The following is a 16,801-nucleotide window of genomic DNA, read 5'->3' on the forward strand; positions in this document are numbered from 1 at the left end:
CAGGACCTTCCATTGACCTGAGAGAAAGGATTTTCCCGTTGCAAGTGAGGTTGGCTTGAGCCACCAGTGTAGGGACCTCCTGGTTGCCGATGTTAGCCGGAACTCCCTGTCGAGGGAGAAAGGATTCTTGTCCCAGGACCCGAGGATGGCTAGTTGAAGAGGCCTGAGGTGAAACTGGGCAAATGGTACCGCCTCCATTGCTGCTGCCATCCTGTCGAGTACTCTCATGGCAAACCGGAGAGATCGGGGGGAATTGCGGAGGAGTATGCGGACTCCTAGACGGAGAGCCAGTGCCTTGTCCCTGGGAAGGTGCACCACACCTCTGGAGGTGTCGAATAACATCCCCTGGAAGGTCAGAGACTGACTCAGGGTAGTTGATGACTTTTGTAAGTTGACTAACCAGCCCAAGCGACTCAGTGTCGATAGTGATTGAGACGCTGACCTCGCAATCCTTGAAGGTGGAAGCCTTGATGAGAAGGTCGTCCAGGTATGGAACGACTACTATGGCTCTGGAGTGTAGAACGTCCATGGTGGCTGCCATGATCTTGGTAAACGTTCTGGGAGCCGTGGCAAGTCCGAACGGGAGAGTCACGAACTGGTAGTGGTCCTGGTTGATTGCGAATCTGAGAAATCTGATGGGCAGGAGCAATCGGTATATGTAGGTATGAGTCTTGTATGTCTATGGAGGCGAGATTTTCTCCCTTCTCCATGGACGCAATGATTGACCGAAGGGACTCCATGCGAAAATGACGAACCCGAACATACTTGAGTTGTTTTAGGTCTAGTATGGGCCGAATGCTGCCTCCCTTCTTGGGGACTACAAACAGATTGGAGTAGAACCCTCGGAATCGCTCTTCTGCAGGAACCGGTACTATGACTCCTGCCTGAAGGAGGGAGGAAACGGCTTGATGGAAGGCACGAGCCTTGTCTGGCAGTTTTGGGGGAACAGAGAGGAAGAACCAGTTCGGTGGGCTGGAAGTGAACTCGATCTTGTATCCGGAAGACACTATTTCCTTGACCCACCTGTCTTCTGTAATAGGCAGCCAGACCTGCTGAAAGAGTAGCAGTCGTCCGCCTACGGATGGGGTGTCTTCCAGAATTCGTGAGTCATGAAGAGGAGAAAGTCTGAGGTTTCCCTCCTTTGGGCTTTGTCTGGCCTGCTTTCGACTGCTAGGTCCTGTCCGGCCTCTGCGCCGCCCGTGGGTTGTCTCTGCGTGGAGAGGTTACGATTTTGTGCTGGGCACGAGACGGACCAGCCTGAAGAATTCCGAAAGGATCGGAATCGAGTTTGGTTACGCCTTTTGAACGTGCGCCGTGTCCGCTTTCTATTCCCGCAGCCAGAGGATACGCCGGATCGTGATGGCGTTTGATGCTATTCCCGCTACACCTCTTGCGGAATCCAGAGCTGCATGAAGCATGTAATCTGCTACCACCGCTATTTCAACTGCCTGGTCCGACAGCTCAGGATTTGAGGCTTGGAGGCCAGCCTGCAATTTTTTGGCCCAAGCTATAATGGCCTTGGCTGCCCAGACTGAAGCGAACGCGGGAGCCAGAGAGGCCCCTGCGCTTCGAAGATTGAACGAGCCATGCATTCTACCTGCCGGTCTGCTGCGTCCCTGAGGGTTGAGCTACCTGGCAGCGAGAGGAGGGTCTGTGCTGCTAGCCTAGAGACTGGGGGGTCCACTTCGGGTGGATCTGTCCACTCCTTGGTGTCCTTCTGTGGAAAGGGGTACCTTGCTTCCAGATATTTGCGATTGGCGAATTTCTTCTCAGGCTGCTAAAACTGCTTAGTAAGTATCGCCTGAAATACGGGTGATTAGAGAAGACCTTAGGAGGTTTTAGAACACTTTCAAAACAAATTTTGTGTTCTGGGGCTTCCGCGGGCGGATCAGAAAAGTCCAGCACCCGATGGATGGAAGAAATTACGTCCTCAACTAGCGCCGTATTGCTCGGGGGGCCAGGGGCCAGAGACCTCTCCGTTTCGTTGTCTGAGTCGGAGTCACAGATGCCTTCCGATTCCTGCATGTCGCTAAGGCGCTCCCTGGTGGGCGAACTGGGGCGGAGGTCTTCTGTGGTCGGGGATCGCTGTGGAAATCTGCGTTGTCTGTCTCTGTTAGGGGACGGTCTAGGTGACCTGGAACGACGGTGTCTCTCCCTGGAGGGTGATGACCATGTGCTATGGGATGACGCGGATGAACGCGACCTGTGGGTCCGCTTACTTTTGTGAGTGTCGGAAATGGCATGTCCTTGACACGAGCTGTCCCTTTGCTGGGTAACGCTCATAGCCGAGGCATGACCCTGCAGAGCCTGGAGTAGTGTGGAGGTTAGGTTATCTATGGACTGTGTCATAGACTGCGACATCTGAGTAGCCCATTCCGGCATGGCAGCCGACGCTGAAGCAATGGTAGGGGCTTCTTGGGGCTCTGACCCAGTATTTTGGATACAATCCCGGCAGTGTGGGTACGTGCTGCCACTGGGGAGAGTGATTTTGCAGGCTGTGCAGAAAGCATAAAAGCAGTCCTGCCTGGCTCTCTTCCTTGAGCCCGGCATAGTGCACAGAGGCTGGCTAGCAGAGGAAAACTATAGGAGAGCCTTATAGGTAATATAGATTCACAGCCGAGTAAAGAGAACCCAGCTGTGATCTTACCCCACCAGTGTGCCCCTAGGTCCAGCGCCGAAAATTCACAGAGACTGCTGACGTTGCTGCTGCTGTCACAGACGGCGTCTGCTGCAGCGAAGATGGCCGCCGAGAAGACGAGGAGGAAGAAGGGGGTGGAGAGCTGAAGAAGAGCGTGCAGGGCTATGTAAAAACGCGCCCTTTCTGCCTCGATCCGCCCCTTCTATGACACTGTAGAGTGTCATATGCATCATCCGGGGGGCGGGGAGGAGGCGGCGGCTTCAGCTAGGCCGAAGCCACTAGAAGCCTGATGCCCAGAAGGGCTCCAGGCCGGCACGGATGTCCGGGAGGGGGTCGGATCTGAACCAGACCCCTCCGGATTGAGGCAGGATAGCGGTGGGGCTAGCAGCGGTAACGGGGCCATGTGAGGGGTCCCCCTGAGGCACTATGGAGCTGATGCTGCTGCAGAGACAGGGGCGCAGGGAGCCCAGTCTCTGTATGTGCCATGTCTGCCTGCACTCTCCCCCAGCCCCAACAGGAGCCCACAGCAGGGCTGGGGTCCCTGGCTGTTTAAGCTGCAGAATGCTGCCTTGTACCGACCCTACCTGAGGCGTCTCAACCTAATGCCCCCAGAGGGGGATTAGGGAGGGTGTGTCTGTCACCATCAGGGGTCTTCATCCTCGCCTCGACCTCAACCCAGACCCCAAAGGGATTGGGGAAGGAGGGGGGTCTCGACTTCGAACCAGTACCCGAGGGACTGGGGAAGGAGCGACATGGGGAATAGCCATCTCAACTTCAATCGGGCACCCCATAATAGGGGGCCGAGGAAGGAGCCATGCCAGGAGTCTCGCTGGAGACCGACTTTTCTTCATCTGTAATCCGTCGGAAAAAAATAAAATCTTTAGGTGTGCCTCCTTCCGACACTGAGCAAAAACTGGAGAAGGCTGACGCCGTCCAGGGGTGTATACTGCAGAGGAGGAGCCAAAGTTAATCTTTTTCAGATTATGCATAGTGTCGCCTCCTAGTGGACAGCAGCATAACACCCATGGTACTGTGTCCCCCAATGAGGCGACAGAGTAAGTGACTAATAGTCTAATACTGGTATTCACTTTTGGATTTTTTGACCTTGCAATGTTTTCATGTAAAGTAAATGCTTCATTTTTTTGTGTGTGCAGAAAATCTGCTGCACTTATTTTAAGCAAAGTGGATGTGATTTTCATGAAATCTAATGGGCAAAATGTGCATTAAATACGCTGTTAATTGAACTGTGCGTTTTATATGGGGAGCCTGAAAAAATGTAAGTAAAAAAAGTAATTGTGTCAAGTCCAAAATCTTCGTTTTCCTGCACTAAAAAGAGAAAAAAAAAAAAAAGCAACAAAAAAAAAAGTCTAAAAGACTCATTAAAAAAACAACAAAAGAATAAACAAAATAACCAGTGCTAATGTGGATTTTGGTGAAGACCCTGCATTTTCGCAAGTGGGAGCATGGCTTTATAATTTGATTCACAGGGGTTATCCAACCTATAAAACAAAACGAATATTGTCAGCTCACTACTCTTGATGATGGAGATCCTCCCATGCATGGAAGCCATGAGACAGGGTGACAAGATGAAACCTGTCAGGCAATAAACACAGGCTTCTTATGTGGATTTTAATAGGATTCGAAAAAGATTTTATGATGCGCTCCCTGAATGCAGTACTATTATTCTGTTATTCAACCAATAACCCTACTCCTGACACTGACAATTTTCATTTTTCACTTACATTTTGTTCATGTTTACTAAGCCGAATAATCTTTGTGGGATGAGTTGTAGTTCGGAATGACACCATTCACTTTACTATATAGTATTGAGCACTGAGAGAAAAAAAAAAAAAGGTGGAATTAACGGTGAAGGGAAAAAAAGCAATTCCACTTTATTTTTGTAACGAGCATTCAGTGGGCGGTAAAAATTACCTGGTCACTCTGTTCTCAATGCTGCTGCCCTTCTGCAGAAACTGAAGTTTAATAAAATAAGTTGATTAGGGGGCTCGGTGTACCTGGGTGTAGGCTCAGTGCACTGTTTCGCCAACTGATTTTGTGTCAAAAAGGACCTCTGCCTTGGATCGCAACACAATCTGCATTTAGAGGCAAGTGGCGATTGAATAACATAGCCAGAACTAACATCCAGTTGGCCCAGATCACACAGCCCTTACATCACACCAAGAAGATCACAGCCATTGAGCAAAAAGAAACAAAACTAGTGAACTTTTTGTAATAGATACGCTTTAGGCCTCATTCAGATGTCCTCCATTCTACTTTTGTCGTACGTTAAAACATGGACAGTTGTCGCTATTGTTTTGAATCTGAGTTTTATCAGTGTTCGGTTCGTGTGTCAGTATTAACAATCAGTGCTTTTCACATATGAAAAGCTTCTATTCATTGCAGTTTTACGGACAGCAAACCAAATGCACATTGATTCCACCATTGTGCAGTCTTTGATTTTCACGGACCTACAAACTTTTGTGCGTACAGACCTGTGACGCAGATCAAAAACATACATGATTATTTTAACGGCACAATCCGCAAAAAACCTGGACATGTGAACAGCTCTATAGATTACAATGGGTTCATGTTCTGTCTGTGAAAACATTTTGTAGATCTCACTTTTCAGCAATCATTTCATGATCATTACAGGAAGGACAAGCAGACGGCCAGTCTGAGGATTGAGATGCGAAGATTAGGCGAATAATACGGCAGTCTGACTGAAACACTGACGCCGCCACAAAGGTATAGATGGGATTAATGGCAGAGAAAGGGATGAATACCCATTATGCATTTATATACATTTGGCTGGGGTGTCACTGGGTAGAAGGGCCAAGAGAGCTGCCCCTGGGTAGAAGGGCTAACAGAGCTACCCCTGAGTACAAGGGCTAAGAGAGATGCCACCCCGAGTACAAGGGCTAAGAGAGCTAGCCCTGGGTACAAGGTCTAAGAGAGCTGCCCCTGAGTACAATGACTAAGAGCTGTCCCTGGGTAGAAGGGCTAAGAGAGCTGTCCCTAGGTAGTAGGGCTAAGAAAGCTGTCCCTAGGTAGTAGGGCTAAGAGAGCTGTCCCTAGGTAGTAGGGCTAAGAGAGCTGTCCCTAGGTAGTAGGGCTAAGAGAGCTGTCCCTAGGTAGTAGAGCTAAGAGAGCTGTCCCTGAGTAGTAGGGCTAAGAGAGCATTTTCTGGATAATGGGAATAAGAGAGCAGTGTCAGACCTTAGAGTACAACATGAACTGCTCCCTATGCAATGTACAGGCTGCATATGCTCTCATTCAAATATAAAACCACACAAAAGTCCTGGCTGACTGTGTTCACAGTTTTTGCTGGCTGACTGCGATCACTGCATTCACCATTTGTGCAGGCTGTCTTTACCACCTTGGCTGGCTGACTGCGATTACTGCTTTCACAATTGTGTAGGCTGACTGCAATAAATGCATTCACAGTTTGTACACACTGACTGCATTCAAAGAGGACACCTCTTCCATGTGCTGGAGCCGCCCCTCTAATAAGCGCTGGCTGCATCTGCTTGGATTCGAAGATCGCATCGGCCCCCTGTGCCGACTCCACCCCTCTGCTAAACACTGGCTGTGTCGACAAAGAATGCAGTCAGTACTTAGTAGAGGGGATGGTGCCATCACATATCTTGAGTTCTGGCTCACATTTCAACACTGCTCCAACCGGCTCTCCACTTTTCACATATGGAGAGCTGGTTGGAGCCATGTTGAAGTGTATCCTGACCAATAGAGAAGGCCAAGTCGACCTATCATTGACTACAGCAGAACAAAGTGAAGGTTCTGGAGTGGCCATCTCAGTCTCCTGACCGCAATATCATTGAGCCACTCTGGGGAGATCTCAAGCGCGCAGGTCATGCTAGACAGCCCAGGAATTTACAGGAACTGGAGACTTTTTGCCAAAAAGAGTGGGCAGCTTTACCATCTGAGAAAATAAAGAATCTCATCCACAACTACCACAAAAGACTTCAACCTGTCATTGATGTTAGAAGGGGCAATACACGGTATTAAGAAATGGGGTATGTAAACTTTTGATTGGAGTCATTTGGATGTTTTGGGTTATCATTATGGTTTAAAAAGAAAACACAGTAGTTTGACAATAAATGGCTTCACCCAACCACTAACCATGAGTGGAGAAAAAGTTTTGGTGTTATCATTCATATTCTCTGAAAAAAGGCAAAGAAAGCAAAAATTCTGCCGGGGTATGTAAACTTTTGAGCACCTTCATGATCAGCACTGTTCTTCCTTGTGTTAGCCAAGCTGGGTGGTGACCTGCTTCAAGCAGATGGTTCATCTGCTTTGCCATGCTACCGCTGTTAATTTCTATAGCCATAGGTGTGGATCATGTCTGGACCAGGTGCTGTCCAGCTCTTCATGTTCTTGACCCGCTGTTGGTTGTCTGCTTCTGTAATGGTGACTGGTTCTTTGCTCTAGCTGGTTACTGCGTTTCACTCTCAGATCCTGCAGCCACATTGCACTGGCGTGCGTTTTTGCCTTCTCTCATGTGTTCCTCCAGTATTGTTCAGTCTCTGCTATTGTTGCTGCCTTTGTGCTGTTACACTGTAGTTGGGAGTACACCTTGGATGGTTCTTTGCAGAACAGGGAATTTATCTTCTTGGCCTCAACTTCTCTAGTGTATCTCCCTAGTCTTGCAGCAAGTGCTGTGAGCCTTTGTTTAGCAGCCTCTAGGGCTTCAGTTGGGGTCAGGCCTTTGTACTTTTCCAGCTTGGTCTTATTCTTGATCTTTACACTCTTCTGTATTTCTGTTAGTTGACCGACTTCCCTTCGTGTCACCTTGATCTTTATCTGCAGTCTTCTTTTCCAAGGGGGCATGTACTTCTGTTGTTCTTGCTGGTTGTATAGCCAAGCATTTCCATGATTACAGAGGAGCATAGATCAGTTCAATAGTTTGAGTTATGGTGGTGGTAGGTATTGATGCAAGTGCTCTATTGGCATATTCTAGCATACTGTCTGGTGGTGTTTCTTTGCTGGGCCTTGGCAGTAGATCTCTGGTATTGATGGTATTTAGTTTATCTAAGGCTAGTTTTACACTAGCGTTACCGGGCGCAGCGCACAGCCGCCGCTAAGCTCCGCCCCTGGCCACGCCCCCTCCGGTCAGCTCCTCCTCTGATCGCATGACGCTGCATGCGATCAGCGTACCCTATATTTAGCGTTGGGTACGCTGGTCATGCGCTGGTACACTTTTGCTGGCGCTTGCGCCCTTTTGGCGCTGCGCCGAGCGCACAAAAACACACTGTTGCATTTTTGTACGCATGCGTCATGCGCTCAGAGGAGCTGACCGGAGGGGGTGCGGCCGGGGGTGGAGCTTAGCAGCGGCCGTGCACTACTCCCAGTAACGCTAGTGTGAAACTAGCCTAAGATCTTCTCTTTCAAATCAGCTGCAGTGCTCTCTAGTTGCAGGATTGGATCAGGCGTTTCATGGGGTTGTACATGTTGTTCTTCTTCCAGGTCTTCATGTGCGGTGGATCTCCAGTACAGTTGATCCATCTCAAGGTGTGATAATAGCCTCTCTCTTTACGACATTGAAACGTTGGGTGACTAGTGGTTTCTCAGTCAGTGGACATGTAGGTCTTGTATTCCTCATACGCTTCATATATTCCCTCTCATTTGGTCTGCTGTTATAGATCCAGGTACTCTTACCTTTTCCATGTAAGGTTTGTTCCAGCCAGTAGCCCATTTATCATCAGACTGTCCTGGTTCCTCGACATCTGACAGAGACCTAGTTAATTCGGGCGACGTCCGAGCCTGCATGACTCTCTTTGTTCGCGACACTCATGTTTATTGAGGTAGGAACTATTGTGTTAGAAGTCTTGCCCAAGGACCACTACTGGTATATTATTTCCAACAGGGCTGAGCTGGGACTTAGAGAATTGCTGTATGTAAAAGCTCATGTCAAAAATCGCGTTGCAGTCGGACAGCAATCGCACTGCATTTGGATGTAAATCGGATGCTAGGTGTGAAAAAAAAAAAAAAATCGGATTCTACTCGCATGAAAAACGCATGACACTTGCATTACACTCGTCCGACTTTGCAGGAACAAAATCAGACCGATTTGAAAATTGCTAATGTGACTCCATCTTAAGGGTGTGCTTGCCAAAAGCAGCTTTGCTGAAGCCGAAATATCAATTCCATATTTCTGAATGGAGTTGGTTCTTCAGTTTGTGGAGGTCCCATCACAGGTTCCCTTTAAAACTGTGTTAGAGCTCAACTATCAGCTTTTACATTATAACTGTGTGAAATGAGCTGTTTAATCATCATCAGTAACTGTGATAGGAGTCATCCCCCCCAACTTCCCTGTGGAGAATGTCAGTGGCATGGCCCATACAGCTTAATTATACAAGAACTTCTAAAGATGGAGACTTCTAAAAGAAACAAGGGCTTGCAATTTGCACAGGTCATCATGTGAGCACATGAAGAGAAATATAATATATTGTTTTAGATAAAAAGGAACAACTAATTAAAGTAATAACTAAAATATATTAATAAATCATTCATTGGCTATTTTAATATCAGTGAAAGTACTGTGAGGAAAACAATAATATTAATGTCATGCCACCAGGGTTGGTTTTGGTGGGATGACCAGAGAAATAGAGGGTGCTGCTTACATCTAAGGCTATGTGCACACGCTGCAGATTCACCTGCGTTTTTTTTCCACGCGGAACCGCAGGTAAAGTGACCTGCGGTTTTCCTGCGGTTTGGTCTGCAGTTTTGCCCTGCGGTTTCACACCTCTACTGTTAAAGGTGTGAAACCACTGCGGAAACCGCCCAAACAATTGACATGCTGCGGTTTGTAAACCGCAGCAAAACCGTGCGGAAAAAAACGCACCGTCAGCACAACGTTTTTGAAAACCCATAGGGTTTCATTGTACTGTACTTGGTCTGCGGAACTGCTGCGTTTCCGCAGGGCCTAAACCGCAGCGAAAACGCAGCAGAATCCGCACCGTGTGCACATAGAAGCATGTGCAACAGCTTAGGCTATGTTTTTATAACTGAGGGTCATAAACCATTACTACTGTAACTCAAGCTTAGAATGAAATGAACTCCATAGACTTATAATTATTAAATTTTTGTGTCAACATTTTTGTGGACACATAAATTAGAACATAATAATGTGTGACTGTAACAACTTCCAGCCTACAATTACAATCTACTGTTTGACAACACACAAGAAAAGAAGACTTGAAAGTCATTGAGACAATCTGACAGATCCTAGCTGACAACATACCATGATAAAGAGCAGAGAGGACTAAACCAATAGTGTGCTACAAGGCAAGAGATATTATGGCTTATTCAACAAAACGGCATAACATCAAAAAATGGAAATATCCCTTTCAGACTGTAGAATCATTAGGCATAATGGGAAATGTGACCTAAATCTACTGCGTGACCCGATTGTTCATGACTTCAGTCTAATCATTCCTTAAGAACATATGACTATTGTTTCAAGCCAAAAAAAGGAACATTTGAGACAAGAGCCATAAGAGATGAAGGATACCAGGTCAGAAATGGCATAAACATGCAAGATTATATGTAAGTGTATATAGTAACATCTGCACAAGTTCATCTAAAGTGCACAATCATTCCTATAGTCACCAGGGTCATCTGTCTATCATCCACATGAGATGTTGCATGTGTCCTCTGTATAGGTCAGCAATGTTTGGCGCTCTGCTGTTGGCCAACGTTTATGGTCAATGTCCAGTGTATTCTAAAGGGGTGAAGTGTAAAATTGGAGATGTATGCTCATGGCCTCATTCTATATGTCCATGGCTGTCCTTCAGCACCATCAAGCTTTGATTTGTATGCTCTGCTGGCAGTTGCTGCCGTGGTTTGTAGCAAAAATTCTCAGCAATCCAGATATATTTGACTTTTTCTACTAACGTGGAGACTGCCTGTCACTACTCCAGTCTGTTTTAGAACAAAGTTTTACAACAATTCTGGAGCATCATTTCTCATAACTTTGCACTGTCGTAATCTGACACCTGGACATTATAATATAGCCTTGTCAAAGGTGCGTGTTAGGGACAGGACCTGAGGCACTGGCATTAAAGGGAATCTAGGTTTTAGCTACCTCATCTGAGAACAGCAAAACGTAGAGACAGAGATCCTGATTTTAGAAATTTGTCTCTAAAGGTGCTGTCACACTTAGCGATGTACCAGCGATCCCGACCAGCGATATGACGCGGTCAGGATCGCTGGTACATCGCTAAGTGGTCGCTAGTGAGCTGCCACACAGGCAGATCTCACCAGCGACATAGCAGGGGTCGCTACTTACCTGTCAGACGAGGCGATCCTGATGTCCTCCCGCCCGCGTCCACGCATCGCTCGTCTCCACAGCAGGAAGCCCAGCAGGAAGCTGACGACGAGAAACGGTCCAGGACGTTCTCGCGCGATCAACGATAACCAGCGGGGGAGCGGTCGGAGGTAAGTATCACACATAGCAATATCGCTATAACGTCACAAAAACCAGTGACGTTATAGCGATATTGCTAGCGATATCGCTTATTGTGACAGGCCCTTTACTGGGCTGCTTGCTGTAGTTTTGATAAAAATCAATGTTTTATCAGCTGGAGATTATCACTAGAGGACTAGTAAACCTGTTGCCATGTAGTCATCAAAATTAATTGGCTCTGTATAACCTCACCACCATCACTGATTAGCAGTGTTTTGCCTATGAACAGTGTATACACAGACAGCTGCCAATCAGTAGTGTGGGCAGGGTTATACAAAGCTCAGCATTTAGAGAACTGCTAAATCTGTAGCAGATAAAACTGTGATTTTATCAAATCCACAGCAAGCAGCCCAGTAAGTGACACATTGCAGGAATCAAGGTCTCTGGCCCCACATTATGCTGCTCTCAGATGGGGAAGCAGAAATCAGGTAAAAGATTCTCTTTAACACTGGCCGCACTGACTGGACGGTTTTAGAGCAGAGGGTGCAAAGACACACACCTAACTACTAACACCCAGCCAGCTTTTTTTTTCTTTTAGGCCGGGGTCACACTTGCAAGAAACTCGCACGAGTCTCGCGTCTTAGTACCCGGCCCTGCTGCCGACACTCGAACCGGAGCGCTCAGCTACATAGAAATACATGCAGCCGCACACTCCGGTCCCGAGTCTCGGCGGCAGTGCCAGGTATTGAGACGCGAGACTCGTGCAAGTTTCTCACAAGTGTGACCCCGGCCTTACACAATTTTTAGGAGTACTAACAGAAGACTGGCACACCACAAAGTCCTAAGGAGACATTCTCCAGTACAGCCATGTCAAGAAAAATAAAAGTATTTAATAAAATAGACATTAGGAATTTATTATGCTTTGATTATATAGCGCCATCATATTCCGCAGCACTTTAAAGACATTATTGGCACTGTCGCCTTTGGGGTGTGTGGGAAGAACCCCACGCAAATTCATGATGGACTCTCTATAAAAGGGTTGTCCAGAAATAGAATAACCCTCCTGCTATATTCTGGAAACAGATTTACCTTTCCCCAGGTGATATCTGGTGTTGTAGGTCAGCTCTACTGAGAATGATTAGCTGCAATTGTAATGGAGTGAAGAGGAAGAAGAGTCAAAAAGGGGATACCTTTTCTGCTCCGTATCCGGAACCACCTAGCCAGACAGCAGGGTGGTCGGGGGGAGACTTTCTGCCCTGGACTGACTGGACCATATGACTGTTGTAAGGGGCAGTGAGGGAAGAGAAGGGGCGGTGGACTGGAAGCTGTGCAGGCAGAGCGCGCAAAAGGAGAGTGCACCAGAGACAGAGGAGAGCGCACTAGAGAGAAAGCAGGCTGCAGCACCGCGCGCCCAGAGAGAGAGAGAACTCCCGTCAGAGGACTGGGACTGTAGTACGAGACATAGTGAACGCTGTATGTGAGTACGTGGACTCGGTAGCCTCCGTGACCAGAGGAGACTTCCCCCCTGACAGTACAGAGACAATAACCCAAGCGCGCAATCCTGGTGACAGGCTGGAGCCCCTGAGTGTGGTGGAGCCCCTGAGTGTGGCAGAGAGACTTCTCAGTAAGCGCAATAACGTTCCTGTGAAAAGACAGTCGGAGTTTCATAAAGAGACTTAGAGCAGGGGAAACAGTTCCGCTTAATCTCCCTATTCCTTACTGTAACCCCTGGGGTCCCAGGTCATCCAGAGGAGAGACTATAGAGACTGCAAGCGCCGCTGTTGTCAGTGCCAACGTGGGAGAAAGAGACCCTTCAATCAAGCTTTCCCTGGACTAATAAGTTATAATAATTTGTTTAACCGTTTCAACGCTGCATAACTGTTTAATAGCTTTCTTTAATCTATTTTGCTGTTTATATGGTTTACTCTGTCACATTTAATCGACCACTGCTTCTCCCTGCGTGGAGAGTATATTCCCTGTAAATAAACCCTTTAACTCTTGGTCTGTCTCTGATCCGTGACGACATCCTCAGCACCTGCAGCAGTATGGTGGGGTTTTGGAAGAAGGCAGACATGTTTTTCTAATCCTAGACAATGCCTTCAAGGTGTGTGGTAAGCCATATCAGTCCTATCTTGTATATATAATGGATGAAGACACAGGGCTCGATTCATGAATCTGTTTGACAGTTTTCGGGTGTGAAATGCCAATGTCACAAAATTGCTCCAAAATTACGCGACTTTTGGCATTTTCACTGCAGTTTTGGACAACTGCACCAAAGTGGTTGGAGTTTGGACTGGACAGACAAAATTCGCAAAACGTTGTGGCATACCATACTCCAGAAACGTTAATCCAGACTGGTGTAACGTTTCTGGTGGAGGCGTAAGCCGGTTGTAAGATGTGACTGATTCCTTAAATATCATGTGCCCCTTAACATATTAGACGCATCTCACTCCTCTCGCCCACAGCCTTTAAGATGTATGACAGAGGAAGCTGGGCAGGGATCACATCAAGTTTTGGATCTCCATGTGTACATCAGAATAACAGATGTTACTGTGGTTGTTGATGCGGACTGGAGTGGCGCGGACATCACACATGTACGCACCTGCCAGGACGTGTGGTTGTTTCACAAGTATTGTGAATGTGTCCTATGCTAAAAACACCGGTGCACAATGCCTATCTTATTGATTCTGCAAGTGATACAGCATGCACATTGGCGCCGGATATTGCCAAATTTGAAAACGAGCCGTATCGAACATCCACTAACAAAATAGTGTTACGGTAGCAACATCAAATGTCTTGTCTGCTTTTAGGAAAGAGGGCCACAAAATGTAAATTACCTAAACTAAACTCAGGAGTTACTTGCTCTCCCTTGGTCCAGCCCTGCTGTTGCTTTGATCCCGGGGTTTTTGGCCGCAGCGGTGACAGGTCAACCACACACAGTCAGTGACTGAGCTCAGCAGTTGTGCCGAGCTTGACACCATGTGCTGCTGAGCTAAGTGCCTGAATACCGAGATCAGCAGTGGTGACACCGCTGCAACCAAAACACCAGAGCAGCGGCGTTGGACCCAGGGAGGGTGAGTACCGCTAGACCGAGGGAGGGCGAGTACCTACTGAGTTTGCCATCTCTGAATGGTAAAGTGCTGCACAATTTGTTCGCTCTGTAAAAATAAAAATCATTATTATTTTAGGCATTTTGGGGCCTACTTTTCGGATAGTGGACAACCCCTTTAATATAACAAGTGTCCTGTACATAAACACACACATTTTTGTAACACATTCCTTACCGTGATCTCTGTATTTCAAAGGCACTACCGCCTCCACATTGCATTTGGTCACTGCAGCTGAAAATGGGGGCAGAAGTCCTGCAGAACGCAGCAGGTAGAATGGCAGAGGTAAGAGAGTTCAGGCGGCCCCTGCTCCCTGCACAAGGTACTGGGACAGGGATCCCTGCAGATGCTGGTACTGGAGCATGGCTGGTAAAAGCATCCTCCTCCTCTTCCTCATCATACTCACTTAAGTGGTGTTTCTTCCCCTGCTCCATCATCATCTCCTGCCTCCCACCCAACGCACAAGGCAATGGTCCTGATGGTGAGGTCACTCCTGTCTTGCTGTGTTGTGTAAGGAGTTGATGATTATTTGCAGGCAATGCATTAAGAGATGTATTATGCATGGCTTCTTTTTCTGCAAGCTGGAAAGTCTGTCGGATTCTGCTTACTGCACATGCAGTGCTCTCCCTTGTTGCACCATTAGCCTGCAGGGGTCGCCCATCCAGTGAGATGTTGGTGAGGAAGGAAAGGGCAGCCTGTCTCCTGCGAGGATCCATGCGCTGTTGCCTTCTAATATGATCCAGACTATATGAGCCAGGAGACTGCATTGACCCCCCTATCATCCCATTGATACTGCTTTTACTGCTGGTGGCAGTGGCCATGGTTGGTGTATTAGAAAAGATCAGTGAAGGCTGCAGGATTGCTTCATAGCAGCAGAGCACGAGCATGCACGCCAAAGAACAGCGCACACAGCAGCAGCAAGGCACTGCTTGTTATTGCTGGGTGTTGGGCGGGATCACAGATGACATGCTTCCTCTGTTCCCCTCCCCTGTTTATGTCTACTGCACGTGTGCAATAATGGGATGGATCTCCCCAATTTACTGCCAAATGTGGCTTTTTACAGATCAACTGCTCCCCCTAGTGAGCATTTTAGGTACTACATTGAAAAACATCTGCATTGGCAAAACAGTCTTCCCCTCCCCTGGTTGAGCATGTGCCTTCTCTTGTGTAAAACAGGACTATTCAGAAAGACACTGTACCCCTATAAAACATTCTTCAGTAACATACATAGAGCTAGAACATAAAACAACACCAATGAGGTTGGACCCAAAGAGTAGTAAAATGTAAAAGCGCTGATCCGTACTTGTCTCTATCTTCACATACAGGAAAGATATCTTTGTACCGTGTTAGCCAGTATATAGAAAAATATTCAGAATTGAGAATCCTCAGTGATTGATACCTTTTAATGGCTAACTGAAAAGATGGTAACACATTGCAAGCTTTCCAGACTATTAATGTGGTGTACTTAATTATTTGTACTAAATGTCCAACAGGGGGTCTGTATGTGGGGGAGACAGGGCAAAAGCTTAGAACAAGGATGAATGCTCATCGTCACACAGTAAGAGAAAAAAGAATGGATCTACCTGTGGCAAAACATTTTTGTACGCCTGATCACAGCAACATGGATATGAAATTACTGGTATTGAAAAGTAACTTCACATCTCAGAGAGACAGGAGGGTTTGGGAGTATAAATTTATGACGACCTTTGACACTCTCAGTGCTGGAATGAATGTGTTGCATGGATTTATGTCTTTTTACATCAAGTAAGGAATTTTCTAAGACCTTGTGGGGGCATCACAACACATTAGGAGACACCAATCAGAGGACAATAAAACATCCAGACTCCTTATCTATGAATTAGTCCAATATTTATGTTTCTCCCTATCCCATAATGATAAGTCTGCTTCACGTCACTTGTCTTATCTATTGCATTTTTTCTGTGCTGTGTTGTGCATATATATGTGATTCTTCAGATGTTGTAGTAGTCTTTGCCTGATGAAGAGACCTGAGTAGTCTCGAAAGCTTGCAATGTGTTACCATCAGTTAGCCATTAAAAAGGTATCAACCACTGAGGACTCCCAATTCTGAATATTTTTCTAACGTCACATAGTTTCCCGATTCACTTGCGCCGACATATACTTCAGTGGAGTACACAGAATGTTGCTCTTTGCATCCTGTTGAGCTCATATTTTTTCTCCCTCAGACAGGGTGAAAGACAACACATGTTATTAGAGTACTGCAAGTTTTATCTAACAGTATATATTTGGAAAGTTCTTACAAACTGGGGCACCAAGAAGAACCCTATGCAAGTACAGGAGATCATAGGACTGCATGCATTAGCACATGTGGCCCTGGTTACACATATACTGCAGATCTCTGCTGAAGAATAGCCGAGCCAATCTGGCCCAGTGAGGCTGGGAGCAAAGGGGATCAGTGACTCAGTGACTTCGTGGAGAATGAGCTGTGCAGCCCACCTGATCTAATTGTATGGGAGTTATTGACAGGCATGATGATACAGTGGCTTGAAAAAGTATTCACCCTCACCTACCTTGGCGGTTTACCCATTTTGTTACATTACAACCTATGTATAAATATTTTTTTTATCCGATTTGTGTGTGATGCATCAGCACTAA

The 16,801-nt window shown here is 46.8% G+C and overlaps 1 protein-coding gene across 2 annotated transcripts in view; it reads right to left on the minus strand.

The window, feature by feature from the left end:
• Positions 1-16,801, minus strand: part of CABLES1 (Cdk5 and Abl enzyme substrate 1) — a 162,756-nt gene that overhangs the window by 98,929 nt on the left and 47,026 nt on the right. The window contains exon 1 of one of the 2 annotated variants that reach the window (XM_073550841.1): positions 14,345-15,103. The exons of the other annotated variant lie outside the window; for it this stretch is intronic. Coding sequence (XP_073406942.1) covers positions 14,345-15,054 — 710 coding nt within the window. The 5' untranslated portion in view covers positions 15,055-15,103. Of the gene's footprint in view, positions 1-14,344; positions 15,104-16,801 lie in introns of those variants that run through there. 2 annotated transcript variants of the gene reach the window in all.

This window comes from Dendrobates tinctorius, unplaced genomic scaffold (genome assembly GCF_039654945.1).
Source record: "Dendrobates tinctorius isolate UK_male_01 unplaced genomic scaffold, ASM3965494v1 ptg000171l, whole genome shotgun sequence".
In the NCBI taxonomy this organism is placed as follows: domain Eukaryota; kingdom Metazoa; phylum Chordata; class Amphibia; order Anura; family Dendrobatidae; genus Dendrobates; species Dendrobates tinctorius.